This window comes from Protopterus annectens, chromosome 10.part0 (assembly GCF_019279795.1).
Source record: "Protopterus annectens isolate FY-2018-M chromosome 10.part0, PAN1.0, whole genome shotgun sequence".
NCBI classification, from domain to species: Eukaryota; Metazoa; Chordata; order Ceratodontiformes; family Protopteridae; genus Protopterus; species Protopterus annectens.
Genome location: NC_056744.1, coordinates 1,009,650,462 through 1,009,669,000, shown reverse-complemented (window position 1 = coordinate 1,009,669,000; position 18,539 = coordinate 1,009,650,462). Strand labels below are relative to the sequence as shown.

General features: G+C 37.1%; 1 protein-coding gene across 1 annotated transcript in view; it reads right to left on the bottom strand.

The window, feature by feature from the left end:
- SPATA1 (spermatogenesis associated 1) overlaps nt 1-18,539 on the bottom strand; it is a 671,358-nt gene that overhangs the window by 531,546 nt on the left and 121,273 nt on the right. The window contains exon 3 of the mRNA XM_044086829.1: nt 170-287. Coding sequence (XP_043942764.1) covers nt 170-287 — 118 coding nt within the window. The remainder of the gene's footprint in view (nt 1-169; nt 288-18,539) is intronic.

Genomic DNA, 18,539 nt, shown 5'->3' with positions numbered 1-18,539 from the left:
CCAGATAGCAGAATGTCACTTTAATTTACTTGCAGATAACAAATCAGCTACCAGTATAATAAATATAAAAACAAATTGTATATTATTGCACCTTACCTAATCAAAGATTGCTTATTAGAAAAACTGGAGAAAGACCAGTTAGTTATCACAGTAACACTTAATAACATACCACTGCTAATCTCCTCCCTACGGATTTTAGAAACAGGAATTTATCAGTAATCACATCTTCTCCAATATGTTCTTCAAGCTGTTCTCTTAAAACTTGCAAACTTGTGTCAGGGTGCACTCTAAAAAAATAATAAAAGTCCTTATTTAGTACATTCTTATAAGTGTTCTTTTTATGAAATAAATATACTGCAACACAATGGTTTGTACCAGCGACATATTTATTTATTTATTGACATTTGATTAACAGGAAGACCTGACTGGGTAGGTGCCCATTTTCAGCAGTAACCCGGGGAGAAAAGTTCCAAAGTATTACAAAAACATTTTAAGAACAATAATTTTACATCTTCAAGAATAATACAAAAACATCAGACGTTTAAATACATTATACCAAATTACACATAATGTGGAAACATCGGTTAAGAATAGATACAACTTGTATGACAATAATTTAATATTTAGAGAAGTTTTAGCCCCTTTGTAGAGAAATTTAAAGTAAGTTAGTACAATACAAACAGCAATTGCAATATGAAGTGAGATGAAAAACAGATACCAAACATGCATTGTGAATTCATGTATATAGTTCAGTTGTAACAAAACCAGCTTGCAGTAGTTATCACACATTACCTTAAACAAGATATTACCTTATTTGTCATAGTATCTAGGTAGTAAATAAATCAAGCATTACTAAGGTGCTGTAAACTGCCGGAGGCAGAGCAGGGAACAATATATAGCAAAAAATGAAAGAGGCCACACCCAGTGCTAAAAAGAATTGACTTCTAAAATCAATTGCTGGTTTGTTAAGAACTTCCCAGCTTGTTGTGCAATCCACTATATTACCCAGCTTGTTGCACAATACACTATATGATTTCAGTGGTTAAGAGTGCTCCATAACATGGTACAAGTTGTTTCACTATGCAGTTTATGTTGTTTATATATATGCAGTTTGGTTTTTTATAGTTAAGAATGGTTTGTAACATGGCACAGTGGAAACATTTATGGAAATAACAGCTATTAAGTTCACATGGTGTTTGTACCAGATGGGCACTTCTGAAAATGGCAGTAATTGCTCAGTTGCAGTTAACTATAAATTAAGCTGCTGGGTAGACAAGTTGCAATCCTTCCTGCTAATTTCTAGTTCAATGTTTGTCTTTTCGGCTTTTCCCAGTTAGGGGTCGCCACTGTGGAACTCTGGTCCGCTAATGATTGGTAGTCAATTTTTATGGTACCGAGTTGCCAGACCGATGCCCAACCTTCAACGAAGGTACGCCCATTCACTCATGTCTTTCGGAGGCCACTCGACCGCGGGGAGGACATTCTAATTTCTAGTTCAATGAACAATAAAAATGTGTTCTTTCTTTGAGATTAGTTTTCTCACATTTCCAGAGATCAGAAAGATCTGATTTTTCATAGAGAAGAAAAATTACTTATGGGATGAAGGCATACATCTTGTAGCATCTGCACACTTTCTGTGTCAGTGGCACAACAGGTAGCACATTTTCTTTTATTGCAGAAGGCTGTGGGTTCTATTCCCATACCAGACCATTGGATTGCCAATACTGCAGTGCAGCATAAGGGAGGTGCTGCACTCCTGAGCATGTCATCCTTCAGATGAAATGTAAAACTGAGGTCCCACCTGCTTGAGTTAGTGGTTGCTCAGATAAATGTAAAATATCCCATGCCACCTATCAAAAGGAGTAGAAAAGTTCTCTGATGCCTTAACCAAATTCCCTCTAGCAGTATAAATATCATGTCAGGTCTCTCATGAAAATAGGCCACTAGTCTAGGGATACTAACCCAGTCAACCAAGGATAAATAAATATAGATAAATAAATAAATAATCTCCAAAGCAGCACTGGTTTCTGTTTTAATCTTATTACTAGCTAGGGTAAGAAAGTTGTCACTAGCCAGTTACAAGCTCTCTAATGGGAGACATACTGGGAAAACAGAAACTTTCAGAAGACCAAATTCACTTCTTTATTCACACTTTTCCTGCTGATTTTTAGAATTATAACACCTGTCAAGGAGCTCCTCGTGTCTTCCAGCCACTACCCTGACATTCCCCCACAAATCCCAAACAGAAAAACTGGTCTACCTAACTAGCAACTGGAGAATGAAAAGGAAGGTGTTATCACTCATGGTCTCCTTCACCAACGTAAGAGATATTTTATGCACTGACATTAATTCAGCAGTATGTGTGAGTTTTATTGAATTAATAAAACATCTATTTGATTAGCCACTTAGATAATGACAGCAATAAATTCTTTGAAGTAGATAGCTGATGCACTGCATCATCAATCAGTAATGCAGAGTTTCTTTCTCTTTTCTTAATATTGTTATGCAAATTGCCTGTCCTTTTTATTGACTACAACTGTAGCACTTGGTCTTATTATCTGGTGATATCTCTCCCTGGGACTCCACCAAAAGCAGACCACCCAGCTGGAATTCTAAGTTAACACATGAAAAATAAGCAAATGGATAGATAAATAGATCTGTAATACTCAGTAATGTCCAGTATGCAAATACATATCCTAAGTCTACATGTGTCACTTTCATCTGATTGCATTGAGGTACACATTTCCATCACACAACATGCTTTCCTACCTTTCTCCTTGTCTATGCCTACAGCTACACCTCCATCCATTCACAACCCCTTTTTGCACATGGGGTTGGGGTGTCACTTCAACAGTGGCAATAATTAAGAGCCAAGATTTACACCACCAGGTGGCTAGACCTGATGCAGTAGTTCTTCCATGCTACAGACTCACATGTACACTCACACTTATGGCCAGTTTAGAGTGTCAATCCACCTACTGCATGTCTTTGGAATGTGGGAGGAAACCAGAGCACCTGGAGGAAACCCTTGTGAATACAGGGAGGACATGCAGACTCCGCACACCAATTGAGAATTGAACCCGGAACATCTTGCTGTAAGGCGACAACACTATCCACTGCACCACTGTGCTACCTACAGCTATACTTGCATCTATAAATAAAGGCACAAGATATTTTCAAGTTCCTTTGCCTGTCTTGTGTGTACCACAGTAGGCTTCTAACTAACATGCATTAAGTACAGCTGCTACACTCTTATGCACAGATATAAGCACACACACACATATGCACATACTTACACAAAATGCACACACACAAGCAGGCATTCACACAGATGCTAGTTTGTAGAAATATATGAGGTTTCAGGTGTGTGTGTGTGTGTGTGTGTGTGTGTGTGTGTGTGTGTGTGTGTGTGTGTGTGTGTGTATGTGTGTATGTGTGTGTGTGTGTGTGTGTGTGTGTGTGTGTGTGTGTGCGCGCGTGTGCATTTGTTATGATTCATGCACATATGAAGGGAATCAGATGACTGTTTGGTTAGGAAGAGTTGAGAAAGACAGGAATGAGGCAATAACAGATGAGGTTGTCCATCCAAGGGGTGAACGGATTGTGTGATAGAAGAGCTACAGCAGTCAAGTATGACTGACAAAGAATGTAGTAAATGTTACTGAATCAAGGAGAGCAGTGAATGCTGATGCAACATCCCAACTGTAGATCAGAGTGTGTGATGTACCTTTAAGAAGCATTCCAGTCAGTGGGCACGTGCATATAAGTACTGACCACGTGCAAGCAAGAGTGCCATTTTGAGTGGGCAGCCAGAGTGAAACCATGTATGAGTGTAGCAGTCAGTCAGTTAGTTAATTCATTTAAGTTTATTGTTTCTGTCTTCTATCCTGATGTCTTTGTGTGTAATAAACTACTTGAACACCCAAGCCTCATTGTCTTATTCAGATACACAGACAAACAACATGGTGTCAGAAAGAACCACTTCAGTTAAGCCAGATTCCTGAACTACCTTGGTCGACAGTAGCTACAGATATCTTTGAGTGGAATGGTCAACATTACTTAGTGTTAGTAGACTCATTCAAATTGGCTCAAGATTGACCTTTTTCCCAACCTACTTCCAATACCGTCATCACTAAGTTGAAGAGACACTTTCCTGTCCAGGATAGTCCACACAGAGTAATTTCTGACAATGGTGCACAGTTTACAAGTCAGTAGTTTAAAGGATTTGCTGAGACGTGGGACTTGTTCAAATTATGAGTAGTCCTGAATACCCACAGTCAAATGGCTTGGCTGAACATGCAGTTCAAAGTGCAAAACTGCTGTTAGAGCAATCCAAACGAGACAATACTGATGTTTTTCTAAACTTGCTTAATCTCAGAAGCCTTCCTCCCGATAATCTACTTGGTTCACCTGCCCAGAGACTTATGTCGAGACAAATTAGAACCACATTACCAATGAGTAAGAATTTGTTGGTGATCAACAAAGCAGTAAAAGCCCAACTTCTAAAAAAAAATTTTCCCAAAAGTCCTACTATGATAAGACCAGCAAACCTCTCAATCCATTAAAAAAGGAGATCAGATTGGACTTGTGAAAAGTTTATGTGAAGAACCAAAATCGTGCATCGTGGAATCACAGGGAATGGAATTTAGGCGGAATTGGAAGCATTTATTATCGTTGTTCGAGCCAGTGTTACAGCATCTTGCCTGTAATGGAGACTCTAATTCTCAGAGTGATTTGTCCAGTGTTCCTGTTCCAGAGAAAATTCCATCATGAATTCCTGTTCCTGAAAATTTCCCCGAACATCCTGAAGTAGAACATTCTCCAGTGACTGTTCCGGTTGCTAAACCCAGTTCTAGCTATTACATTACGAGGTCAGGTTGCATCTCAAGACCTAGCCCAGATACACGGCAACCTGGACATGATTGTTGTTTTGTTTATTATTGTATGTATAATTACATGCCTATTCATTTGTCATTGTCAGTATGAGACAGCTTCAAAGAGGGAGGATGTAGATCAGAGTGTGTGATGTACCTTTAATAAGCATGCCAGTCAGTGGGCACGTGCATATAAGTACTGAGCACATGCAAGCAAGAAGGCCATTTTGAGTGAGCAGCCAGAGTGAAAGCATGTACGAGTGTAGTGGTCAGTCAGTTAATTAGTTAATTTAAGTTTAATGTTCTTGTTATCCATCCTGATGTGTATGTGTGTACTAAACTACTTAAACGAAAACCCAAGCCTCATTGTTTTATTCAGATACACAAGACGAGTGACACCAACCTCATATAAAATGGGAAAAAGGGGATGATGATGATGATGATAGCCAGACATACTCCATGCAGTGCAAGATATGTTTTATTTATTTAACTAGTTTTGCCTTATTTACTTAAGTATGTCTGCTAGTTCCCTCTTGTTCATTAAAGTAGCTTAACCTCTCAAATGTGTTCAACAAAGGAAAGAAATAGCATGTCACCGAGTCTGATATTAGTTTTCTCTCAGCTGTTACTAGCTGTCAGCTGTAGCATTATTTTCCTAGATTAACTGTGTGACTGTTCTGTTCTATACTACAGCAAGACTGCCATACACTGAGTGAAATTTTCTTGCAACCAGGACTCCCCACCCCACCTTAGCCCCAGTAAAGAATAATCATTTAAACTCTGCATTCATTTCACACACACAGTCACTGCATGGAGTTAAAATAAGGAGTTTATACTCTTCTGGGTGTGCAAGACAGTGGGTGTATGGATTCCAAAACATTTCCTTCTGGGTTGTTTCTGAACTATGATCTATCACCATTGCTCTCATACATCTAAAAATCAAAATGAGTATACAATAAACTGTTACTCTGGATATAATTTTATTAGGCAATATACAAGATCTTGTCACTACGGATGATCTAACTGGACAGGAACTACCCAGAAAAATTTCTATCGCTTCAAGCTCTTTCTTCTGCTTTTTGTTGAAGTCTTTTTCCAGTCACATATTTAGAAAAGATTAATGGTTCATCCTCAAAACATTTTAATTTTAACCCATCACTGATTAGCTTAGAACTGTATTGCAAACATGCTTTTACTTTGTTGTACCTAAAATATTTGAAAGCTCCAATTCCTCACTGTTTTGGAATGCACTAGTTGGTTTCTAGGCCTCATAAACAGCTAAATGTAGCTTAATTTATTTCTATTTATATATATTTATCGGGGTTGTGTACTGATCTCAATGGACCACTTGCAAGCACAGCCTGGGTGAATAGGCCTAGATAAGAAATTAACAAAATATATTTACTGATATAAGCGTATGCTAAAAACTATACACATTTACAGATGCAAGAATATACTACAACATTTAGTTCAAGAAGCAGTTTACAAAGTCAAAACATGAATGGAAATATAGACATTTGCTTAGCAGAGGTTTTTCAATAATATGCAGCCATAATAACTGAAATGCTTTATGCTACAGGAATAGCAGCATATCATTATATAGAGAGATATGAAGACATTAGTAGTGGCAAGTGAGAATAGTTACAAGAAAGGATACTATGGGGAGAATGTCTTTGAATTCTAAATACCTGAAAAACTCTCCATTTAGACTCTTTGGCCTTACTTTGTCTCATGTACAGTACAGAAAATGTCATTCAAAAAATTAGCTGAATAAAAGCAACTGAAAAGAGCAAAAACGTACCGTTCAACATTCCAGATCAGCTTCAAAAGAAGGCAGACTCACGTAACAGTGTCCCTTTGTGTCAGGTCTAAAGAAATCATCCCATATCTACTTTCCTCAGCACAAATATACAAGAAATAAAATGTCATCCCCACCTTATAAATTAAGACTGGAAATGATGTAATTGTATGAGATAACAGTATCTCTTCATCTGACTATATATTAGAGTACGAATCAGTGACTGTTATTCTGATGAAGTCTCTTTTACGAGACAAAAGCATTTAATATACTGGGACTATATCACGATGTCGAATGATAAAAAAAGTGAATGCTCTTTTATCGAACACTAAAAACCAAAAGCAGTAAATGTCGAACACACAAAAAAAAAACAAATCCAAACACAAAATAAAGTGGGGTCTTCACCCCCACACCCCCATACTTAAATATACCAACTCCAAGATCACACCACAGTGGAGGAAATGGCAAAGTCGCGAAAACGGCCCAACGATTTTTTTCCCAGGGAAAAAAAATCGCTGTTCCATATGTTTGGCATTCAGTGCTTTCGACTGTTAGTGTTCGATGAAAAAGTGTTCGCTCTTTTTATCGTTTGACTTCGTAATATAGACACAATAAACTAAATAAACTGTTTTTTTAGCTATTTAATTTGCATGTTTGGTTCCTGTCCATGTAAAGCCATCGCCGAGGTTTTCCTTACTGATACCATAGGGAGAAGACAGAGGAATGGAGAGAGAGGCATGGGGAGGAAAGAGGAGTAGAAAGGAGAAGTGTGAGAGATTCCTGTTTTATTCTTATTGCAGCTTCCTGTTTCATTCAGGCATTTGGCCAAACTCTTTATATTTCTCCATTTCTGACCACTCAACATGGAACATCCTGAATTATGGTAAACTTTACAATCTCATTTACTTTATTTGTTTTGTAACGTTTCATCCATTATGTTCCATAACTCCACTTTACACCTTCCTAAATACCTGTCTAAACAACCCCAGACTACCATCCTATGTTAATCCATGTTGTATTTTATTCTTACCAGTCTCTGAACCATTTCTAACAGTTTGCTACCCTGTCTCCCCATACAGCCTCTGGAACTACACAAGGTATTCCAGCTGTGGTCTCATCCAAGACCTACATGGTGGCATAACAACTTCTTTATCCCTGTGATCAACATTTCACATACACCATTCATTTTGATGAAAAAATGCTCTAACTGCCAAGACTGCAAAATCCTTTCTATCTCAGTAGCAGCACTGTTTACCCCACACAGCACACGCGTAATATATGGATTACCACATTCTTTGTGTAATAAGATGTGCTGAAAATTAAAATTTAAAAACCCAGGTTATATTTTATTATACAGTGACTGACCATTCAAAAAGTAGCACGCTGACTGGTCAGCCCAACCAGTGTGCCCGTTGTAAATCCAAGCATATACCAATGGAAAAAGGTCCGGTCACCTGGACTTTTTTCCATTAATATATGCAAGAAAAAATGTACTTTTATTTCATTTTTTTTAAAATAAGCTCACAAAACTGGAGACCCAAATGAATGAGAGAGACGACACAGAGAAAAATGAAAGGATACTCAGGTACGTTATACAAAATTAAATAAACGTACCTGATTATCCTTTTAGTTTCTCTGTCCCATCTCTCCTGTACATTAAAAGCCTCCCAGTTTCTTTCTTTTCCTTTTTCTTTAGTTAAAAAAAAAAAAAAAGCAACGGAGATACATATTTTTTCTTTTATGAAAAGGTACACTCTCCAGAAATGTGCATGTACTGTCTGGAGGCTTAGGGGTTAATTTCTGGAAGCTGTTGTACAGTATTAATAATCCTAGCTTCACCCCTACCTACAGTTTTAAAAGTTATTAGACTTTGCAGACTGCTACATTTCTGTGATGTGTGCAGCAGTCCAAAATGTATTACAGCTTTTAAAGCTGTGAAGGCTGCCATGTGTATTTATGTAGCTTTAAAAATACTTATGTAAACACTTCCAAGAAAAATCCTAAATTTTCTAAACTTTGTTGCATATTTGGGAGCCATACATATGTCCTCCCATTATTTCCTTGTGAATTGCTTATCCAACCTCTCTTCTCAATTTTCTTTAACCTCCTCTGATTGATTCCTGTTGTTATCAGTCAAAATTTTATATGCCCTATTAATTATCCATTTTTAACAGCACCTTCTGTTCTAGATTAAATTAAAAACTCTACCAGAGTAGTCTTTTACTTAGAATTCTCCTATTCCTTTCTCTTTGCCTATACTCTGATATCAGTCACTGGTAGGAAAGGTAGTCTCTAGTCTGCAGTTCAAATGTCTTTTTGGCCTCTTTCCATTCTATTACCTTCCACTCTTTAGTTATTTACTCCCAGTACCTTGGTTCCTTTGCAAGTTTTCTCCATTAATTTCCAACCCCATCTTGCCTATTCTCTGTAACCCGAATCGCAGTCATCTGTATTGGCAGAATCTCCTTTCTCCATTCTCATGCTGGCTTAGTTTATTGAATATTTTCTGCCACTTTATGAATATAATATTCTGTATGGCTATTTTTATTCTCCTTAAGGATCTGCATCCAAAATCCCACTCTCTCCTTATCTCTTGAATTCTCCCCTGCTTCATCATCATCATTCCTTTCCACTTTGAAATATAACATTCTGCTTGTGTTATGTATACGAGTCTTAACTGTGTAGCTCTAAAATATCCCTTCAAATCAGGTAATCCTAAATGACCTTGTTCCGGTGGAAGGATCAGTCTATCCACTTGACCCTTGCCCTCTTCCCCTCCCAGACAAAATCCTTCAAGCTTACTGAAAGGTTATTGAACCATTCTGCGGGAGCACCATATGATAATTAGTCATGTATTCTCCCCTGAAAATGTCTGCAGTAAGAGATTTACACAGCCAAGCGAATGATAGTCACCCAGCAGTCTAAATTAACATCACCAGTAGGTCACACTCATCATTATTTTCATTGGAAGAAACCATGTTAAGAGGTACGTGTCAAGTCGTTTAGCATAGAGGTAGTATGTGAATGTGTGTAAGTGTGTGTGTGTGTGTGTGTGTGTGTGTGTGTGTGTGTGTGTGTGTGTGTGTGTGTGTGTGTGTGCGTGCGTGTGTGTGTGTGTGTGTGTGTGTGTGTGTGTGTGTGTGTGTGTGTGTGTGTGTGTGTGTGTGTGTGTGTGTACACATCTGAGTGTTTTGAATATGTGTCTCTGTGAGGGAGTCAATGAGTGGTGTACCTGCACCACCATGATACATGAGCCACCAGCAGTGATTACCAATACAACTCACTTAATAGTGCTAGCAGTAATCACCACTCAATTCAAAGACGTAAATTAGCCAGTAATGACATTTTTCCTCATTGTAGCTAATGTGTCTTTTAATCACTGACCAACAGGAGTATAAAGTTAAAAAAAATTATTCTATGTCACTCAGCTTATAAGTAAGGGCATGGGATCTATGTCAAGGGAAGTTATCGTGCCACTGTACTCAGCCCTCATCAGACCCATCATTCATTATAAAGCCCCCTTTGGTATGTACCTGAGCAGGCACATGCAACAAACTTCCACAGAGGTTTCTCACAAAAAGAATGCAGGGCATAAACACAATGTCCTACGTAGATCACCTCAAAGTCCGATCTCTGTACTCTGTTTCCTGCAGACCGTTGAAATGTGAACTATTCCTGGCATGCAAGGCATCCTTGCATCCTGCTCTGATGAACCTTTTGCATATTTACAAAATGAACAGCACCAAAACAACCAGATCTAAGGATTTAAACTTTGCTTATAAATAGGACATGTTGTAGGAACACATATGTATCTCAGAGATCCCCATTCCCTGGAATAGGCTTCCCATTCATGTAAAGCAGAATCCGTCCCTAACCTTATTCAAGTGCAACCTGGGCCAGTGATGGGAAATCAGAAATTCACCCTTGATGTGACACCTATGTCTCTGATAGACACAGGCAGTCATTAAATCATGCCCCAACTAGCATACATTCCTTAAAATAATCTCTAAGGTATGATAACTCATGGGACACATTTGCGTTGCATGGCTAGACTTATAAAAGCCCCAGTGGTCATTTGCCTAGTATACACCTATGAACCTATCTATGCACAATTTGGGCTGAGGAATGGAATGTGGTTATGGAGTTTGATGAAATACAAAATAATTTTAGATTGTATGGCTAACTACCTTTAACTAGATCTATGAGGAAGTATGTAAGAGAGATGCATTTATTACACCACAGTTGTTTCTCCATGAGTCTAACATATAATTTGCTCTCAAAGCAATGGGGTGGGGGGTGGGGGGGTCAGCCTTTATTGCTGTAAAGGAGATCTAGAGTTTGAGAAGATTTTTTTTTATGAAAGGCTAGAATTTAGCCATATAGTAGGAAGGATTTAGTGGATAATCTGTAGTTTAGTGGTACAGTGGAAAGGATTTAACATGAATTATTGTCCCAGGTGAGATGGTATTTACATAATGAAATGAAAGAACTAAACAGTAGGCTGCTGTACTTAGAAAAAGATTTGAAAATGGATCTTGGCACAGGGGAAACAAGGGGAATAATAGGATCTTAGACTACAGTCTATTACGAGGAAATTAATTGTTAAACAGTAAGGCAGATTATGCTAAAAGGGTACTACAGACAGTGTACTTTGTCCTTCTACAGTACAGATATACTTCAGTTCAGGTTGAAGCATCAGACATCTAGAACAATAATAGTGAAAGTTTGACACTCAATTACTGTGACATTTATGGTTATACTCAAACACCATGGAAGTTTTTAGGGAGTATTATAACTTATATGGCAGTCAAGGTAATGACATGGGGTCAGACCTCTGGTGATTAATTACCTGGATATCATGGAAACACCAAAGTTAACTGTACAGCAGGGTCAACAACAGCTCCAACAATGGTAGCACAGGTACTTACGGCAGTTAAGGCAGCTAAGAGAGGATCAAAAAGTAGAGGTGGGTTGGCAGTCAAGATTTATTTGAGATTTAAGGATAGGTTTGGAGGGGATTTTCTGAGATTACTGTATTTTGTATTAGGTAAAAGAAAACTGCATATAAGTCAGAAAAACAAAACTCTCTGTTATCCTTAAACCTGGTAAGGATTCATAGCTAGTTTCATTATGCAGACTAGTTTGAGTATTGTACCACAATTTCAAATTATCATAATTACTGCAACCTAGTCACCAAGTTTCTACACACTGTGAAGTCCACCTCTGATCCAAGTACCAGGTATCCTGAACACAAAGTAATATATATGTGTTGTTTTTGTGACGATGTTGTCTAATTATCTAAGATGTGTCTCCTGCTTCAGTTTCTATATACTTTTTTCTGTATTTTCTTCATTTTTCCATTCCCTGACCAGGTAATCCCACTGGACTCATCAAGATGGTGTTATTTTCAAGACAGACCCTGGGATGACATACCCCTGAAGAAATATGCATGCCATACATTACAGAAAGTTTTCTCAAGCAAATGCCTTGTACACTTTCTGGCTCTGTAAAGCATTGTAATGCAAACATCCTTTGGGTAACCACTAAGTAGCAACAGCAGAGCCTGTCGAGTAAGCACAACTTTTGGAAACACAGAAAATACAACATTTGATTATAAGATCTTTGTGAGAGAACAGTTTGACTTAGATGAATTAAAAAAACAAAAAAACAGGCAGAAAAATACAGTTAATGGCTTTCAAATAGTACAGAAATGTTTTGGCAATTTCTGTTTTGCAAGGAACTGACTGAAACCAAAGAAGACATCTCCAAATGTGTCTCAATATTTTTCAGTTAGGATGACTTCCTATGAGAGTGGTGTGTTGCTTTATGCGGTCAGTGCTCCATGTATGACTGGCAGTGTGCATGGTTTCTTAACTTTTGCAAAATGTAAAAATCCCATCATAAATACAATGCACTGTTTTATACAGAAAAGTACTTGTAAGCAAGATAATCGGAACCAACCTACAGTTTTGATTTATTTAACATCTTTTTATCAAGAAATTTTAACTGGGACAGAGTCCATTTTCAGGGGAGCCACACTAAAGACAGATGCCTTTGGAATGTGGGAGGAAACTGGAGCACCATAAGGAAACCCATGGGAACAGAGGGAGAACATGCAGACTCTACCCAGAGGACATACCGGCCAAGCATCAAACTGGAGAACCTCTTGCTGTGAGGCGTCAGTGCTAAACGCTGGACCACTGCCCCACCCAGCTGATTTTATATCAGGCTTACTTGGTCAAGAGTCAACTGTTTGAGAATCTGTGCAATTATGTTAGATCTGAGCATTTCACACTGTGCATACAAAGGTAAGATAGTTATCAAAAGGCAAAGTACTACCACAATTGTATGAGTTGTGTGATGAGCTAAGCCATTTCTTTCTTTACTGAATTCCAGTATGCAGGACAATGATGATAGTGTACTTACTGTTTACCCTGCAATTATAAATATATATATCATGCGTAACTTAAATGTGAAGCTTTTCTCCCGGGGCCTCCACTGGAAATGGGTTTTACCCAGGCGGACTTTTCCCAGTCAACAAAGACAAATACATAAATAAATTACTGATGAGCCTGAAGCTTTTCATGGTAAACTTCTGATGTGTTGAAATTAAACAATAACAACTAACTCCATTTGCATGTTCCATTGTGCAGTTCAAGCTGATCCTGGAGCAACTGTATTGCAATGCCACTGTTATGGAGCATTTGTCATATTTACAGGAAAAGTTACAATGTTATTTTCCCAGCTTGAATACCTCTGACAAAGACTGGATTAGAAACCTATTGAATCATGAGTTGAATTTGCTGTTTTACAAATTATGGAAAAAAAGAGAAGGTAATACAAATTTCCACTGGCAGAACATCATATCTTTTTGCAAGCATTAATTTATGAGAGTTTTGAATTTGACAGAGAAGAGCTAGGCACTGATAGACGCCAGTGCCATTGGCATACTCTTCCCCTTCTGCAGAACTTACCTGTGTGAAAAGGCATATTTGGCACTGACAGTAATAAAAAACAAAATACAGAGAATGTTTATTGTCAGTAAAAATTAATTATGCTTGTCTACTGCTGTCCAAGCTCATAATGACAATCTTTCCCATTCTTTGCAAAGTCAGTCATCACATTAAACATGCTACTTTTTCATATGTAAAACCTGCCTGCAATATACAGTGATCAGTACTGACATACTGAGATTGTTCTGCTAGTAATGCATAGTAACTAACACAACTGAATGTCATTAAGTGTGAAAATAAACATTGACAAGAAGTACAATACCTGCAGTGTGCCAACTACTGAAAAGATCTTGCTAAGGGTGCCATGGTCAGAAGAAGGGTGGGAAGTACTGGCTTAGAGTATTGTGTAAAGTAATTCTCAAATGATGTGCATGTACAAAATGATTTAATTCATAAAGAGATACATAGTCTTAGGTGCCTGTAGATGCAGCATCAACAGCAACACACACCTAGATCACAGTCTGCATTTGTGCAGTCAGTACCAGGCTACTGGTGAAGAGTCATGCAAAAATGGCTCTGGGAGTCAATAACTGTGTGTCAGAGGCTGCAGACTAATGCTTGGTGATAACTTGCTGCTTGCTCAGGAGAAATGAATTCATGTATTTATTTTAGCTGTTTGAACTAAGTATTCTCTTGGGGTCTGAAATCTCTTTTGTCAGGAGGCTCTGGGGACCCATAGAAATACATTCAAATGTTGATCACACATCTTGCATTAATAACTAAATGATGCATTATTGGAGGCATATGGCATTTATAAAAACAGATTTATGAAAAGATGAAATGCTGCAAGTTTAAAAGGCGCAGCATTCTTATAAGCAAAGCCGGTGTTAGTATATTACATGAAAGACAGCAGATGGACCAAACAATCAGCCAATAAGCAGTAAAGAGAGTAAGTGTTTAATCTATCCAGTGATCAATGGTGTAGATTTCAGTGGAAGGTGACAGACAGAAAAGTCAAAGAGACAGCAATATTGGCAAAAGGAGAACCCACAAAATAAATTATAAGGTTAGGCAGTGCAGTCAGATGCCTCAGCTAAAGCCTACAAAGACACCTTATAACAAGAGACAGCTTTTGACTGCCTGGTTAAAGCAGATATGGAATAAAAGAGATAGACTTTTGATATGCACAGAATTCCAAATAATGGGCATTTAGGCACAAGACACCTGAAGGCTCTACATCCATAGATATGGCCACTTCGGGAACTCAAGGGATACTTGGTTAGCAAAGTGTTGCATTACATGAAGGGCCTATATGATTAATGGCTCCCAAAAGACAATCTGATGATGGTTAAACTAGAAGTTATGATTATGATACAGCAGAGTATATTAGATATGATTGAGCAATAGTAAAAGCTATTCTACCTTAAAAAAGAGTGGGGTGGTGATAAAGGAGGCATTCAGGAGCCACTAATAACCTAAAGTTACAACAAAGTTCATCCAGGCAGATTTAATCTGACCTCTGTAGCTATTATGTAGCAACAAAGAAAATAAGTTTGTTAATTATGGCCAGCCTGAACTGAGGATTGAAGTGAGAATTAAACATTTGAACAAAAATTACAAGAGCAATCCTTTCAGAGGAAGTTGAAAAATGTGCTTTCAATCCATTACCTTGTTCTTGTATATTATCAGACTTCCTTGTTCATGTATAATATCAAACTTTCTTGTACTTTTTGGAGCTTTTCTCCCCGGGCTTCTGACGAAAATGGGCTCCTGGCCTAGTTGGACTTTCCCAGTAAACAAATGTTAAATAAATAAAGACTGAGATGATGAGTTAATATTAATAGATGACTCCTTAACAAAAGATGTTGATATTGTAGTGTATATGTTTAAAAAGAGCAATATTGTTGATTTAAGAGTAGAAGATCTGAAGAGGTGTGGTCAAATAAGATAATGATGCTTAATGCAAAATAATACAAATATATGCCTGAAAATCATATATATAGGAGCTACAGAGTATAATGAGGAAAACATAAAATAAGTAACACAGAAGTAGCTGTGATTCCCAAGTTAACTCCTGAAATAAAGTGTCTAGCATGAATTGAAATAATGACAGCAAATGAGAAAACAAAACATATCACTACAAGGACAAAAAGAGCAGTTTTACTAGCAATGCAAGATTGTTTGGGAGAGATGGAAGACATTTAAAAAAAAAGAATAGAGCAACTGTGTAGTAACTTTATTATTTATTTTTTAATTATTATAGTATTTAAAAAAAAAAAATGTACAACATATAAGGCGGCTGAAGTACTAAACAGAAGGTGAAATGTACTTGCTCTTCCAGAGACCAAGAAACTGCTGTCTTGAAGTGGACATAGAAGTGGACATAGAAGGGTTCAGTTTGCACAGCATAAGCAGGGAAGAGGAAAAACACTTGTGGAGTTGAGGCTTATACCGTAATGAATTACATGAAGGTTATTATGGTTAAAATCATAATTCAGAAGGTACAGAAAAAAAAGATTTGTTGGAATTAGCCTATAAAATTTGTAATGGGCAAAGAAGTATATTCTCTTGTACTCTACAACTCACTACAATGAAAACAAAAATGACATCCAAACTTATGAATAAATTGTGGCTATATACTTGAAACCGAAAGCAGTTGCTGAAGGAAACCTAAAGATGCGAGACCATTAGTACATGAAATGTTAGATGCAAAGAATGCCTAGAAGGTATATAAAACATTACATAATGTTATTCTGGAAGAAAAAACACCAGTATATACGAAAAGACTATATACATTAAATGACTAGGATATTTCATACGGTTACTATTATTAAAAAGAAACAGGCACGTGTGTGTGTGTGTGTGTGTGTGTGTGTGTGTGTGTGTGTGTGTGTGTGTGTGTGTGTGTGTGTGTGTGTGTGTGTGTGTGTGTGTGTGTGTGTGTGTGTGTGTGTCTGTGCTTATGTATGTATGCATGTATATGTGCAAACTGCAAACATATATAAGAGTGAACACAGACAAAGCGATCATTTTACATTGAACAGTAAAATGGTCAGACAGAAAAAAAGTGAAAAAAATGTATTTAATGTGACCCTTGGTGCTGACTTCTTTTGTAGACTATTATATGGTTAGCAGTGCACTTCTTTTAGAGGGTTGTATGACATATGCACTCTTTGGTGTCTTGTGTGTGTGTGTGTGTGTGTGTGTGTGTGTGTGTGTGTGTGTGTGTGTGTGTGTGTGTGTGTGTGTGTGTGTACACAGACATGCACAGAAATGAAAACAGTAAGTATCCATTCATCTATTTTCTAAATGACTTCTCACATTCAAATGATGATATGACCATCCCGTCTTATAATACTTTTTAACACCTTTATTAAATTATCAGTTAAGACATAGGCAAACATACATTAGCAGAAAACAAAGCAAACCATATTAACATTTTTATATTTACATACCTTATACATTACATATCTTTTCTTTCCTTGTAACTACCTTCAGATATACTTTAATAAATTGTTGAATTCCTGCCTTCCCTTAAACCTCACTCCTCCTCCTCCTGAACATTTTTATGCATGTATTGTTACCACAATTTAAATTTATTTATATGTGACTTGCACGTTTCTTTTTCTGAAGATCACTCTTCCAATTATTTTCTCTCTTTTACAATATTCAATACTTCAATTACAGTTTTTTTAGACTTTGATTTCCATCTTTGAGTCATTGTTTTTGGCAGCTAACATATTTAAACTTAATAAGGTCTTACTATGTCTAGATAGTTCATATCCAGTGTCCCAGCTCAAAGTAATTTCCTTAGTTACAGCCATTTGTGCAACCAATATTTTTGACAGAGTACTCTGTAGGGAATTTTTAAACTCTGACATCTCATTACACTCCTAAAATATGTGCCTCCAGTTACCTCTTTCTTCCCCATCACAACTCAAGAATTTGCTGTCTACCCGAGGAAAAATTTGCTGAAGTCTGCCTGGTATATAAAAATGCATATGTAAACACTTGCAAGCAAAGATCCTAAACCTTCTGAACTCTGCTGCGTACTTGGAAGTCATACAGATGCCCTCCCATTGTTCTCTTGTAAATTGTTTTCCAATCTCTTCTAACCTGATTTGATTTATTCTTATAGTTATCATGCAATATTTTACATGCCCTACTAAATGTTCCTTTTTAACAGCAGCTTCTGTTCTAGGTTCAGCTTACAACTCCACCAGAGCAGATCTTTCATTTAAGATTTCCCTAACCCTTACTCTTTGCTTATACTCTAATATCAGCCGCTTTTGGAGATAGCAATTCCTAGCCTGTAGTACAAATGGCTTCTTGGCCTCAACCCACTCTATTACCTTTTCAAGTAGATTCCTTGGTTCCTTTGCCAGTTTTCAACAGTAAATTCCATCCTCCTCTTGCATACTTTCTTAGTGATTCCTTACTTGCAATCATCCCTATTGGCAAAATCTCCTTTCTTCATTCTCAGGTTGGTGTAGTTCTTAGAATACTTCTCTTACTTTTTGAATATAATATTCTGTATGGTTGTTATTGTCCTTAAGAATCTAGATCCAAAACACCACTTTCTCTCTTTATTTCTTGAACTTCCCCCCTAGCTTCTTCATCATCCTTTTCCAATTTAAATTATAACCTTATGCTTGTATTTTATATATATACATATATATATATATATATATATATATGTATATATATATATATATATATATATATATATATATATATATATATATATATATATGTCTATGAGCCTCAAATGAGTATCTCTAAAATATCCCTTTAAATCAACCTATAAATCATGTAATCTTAAACCACCATGTTCTATTGCAAGGATCAACTTATTCCACTTATCTGTTGCCCTCTTCCTCTCCCAGATAAATTCCTTCAATTCTTTATTAATTA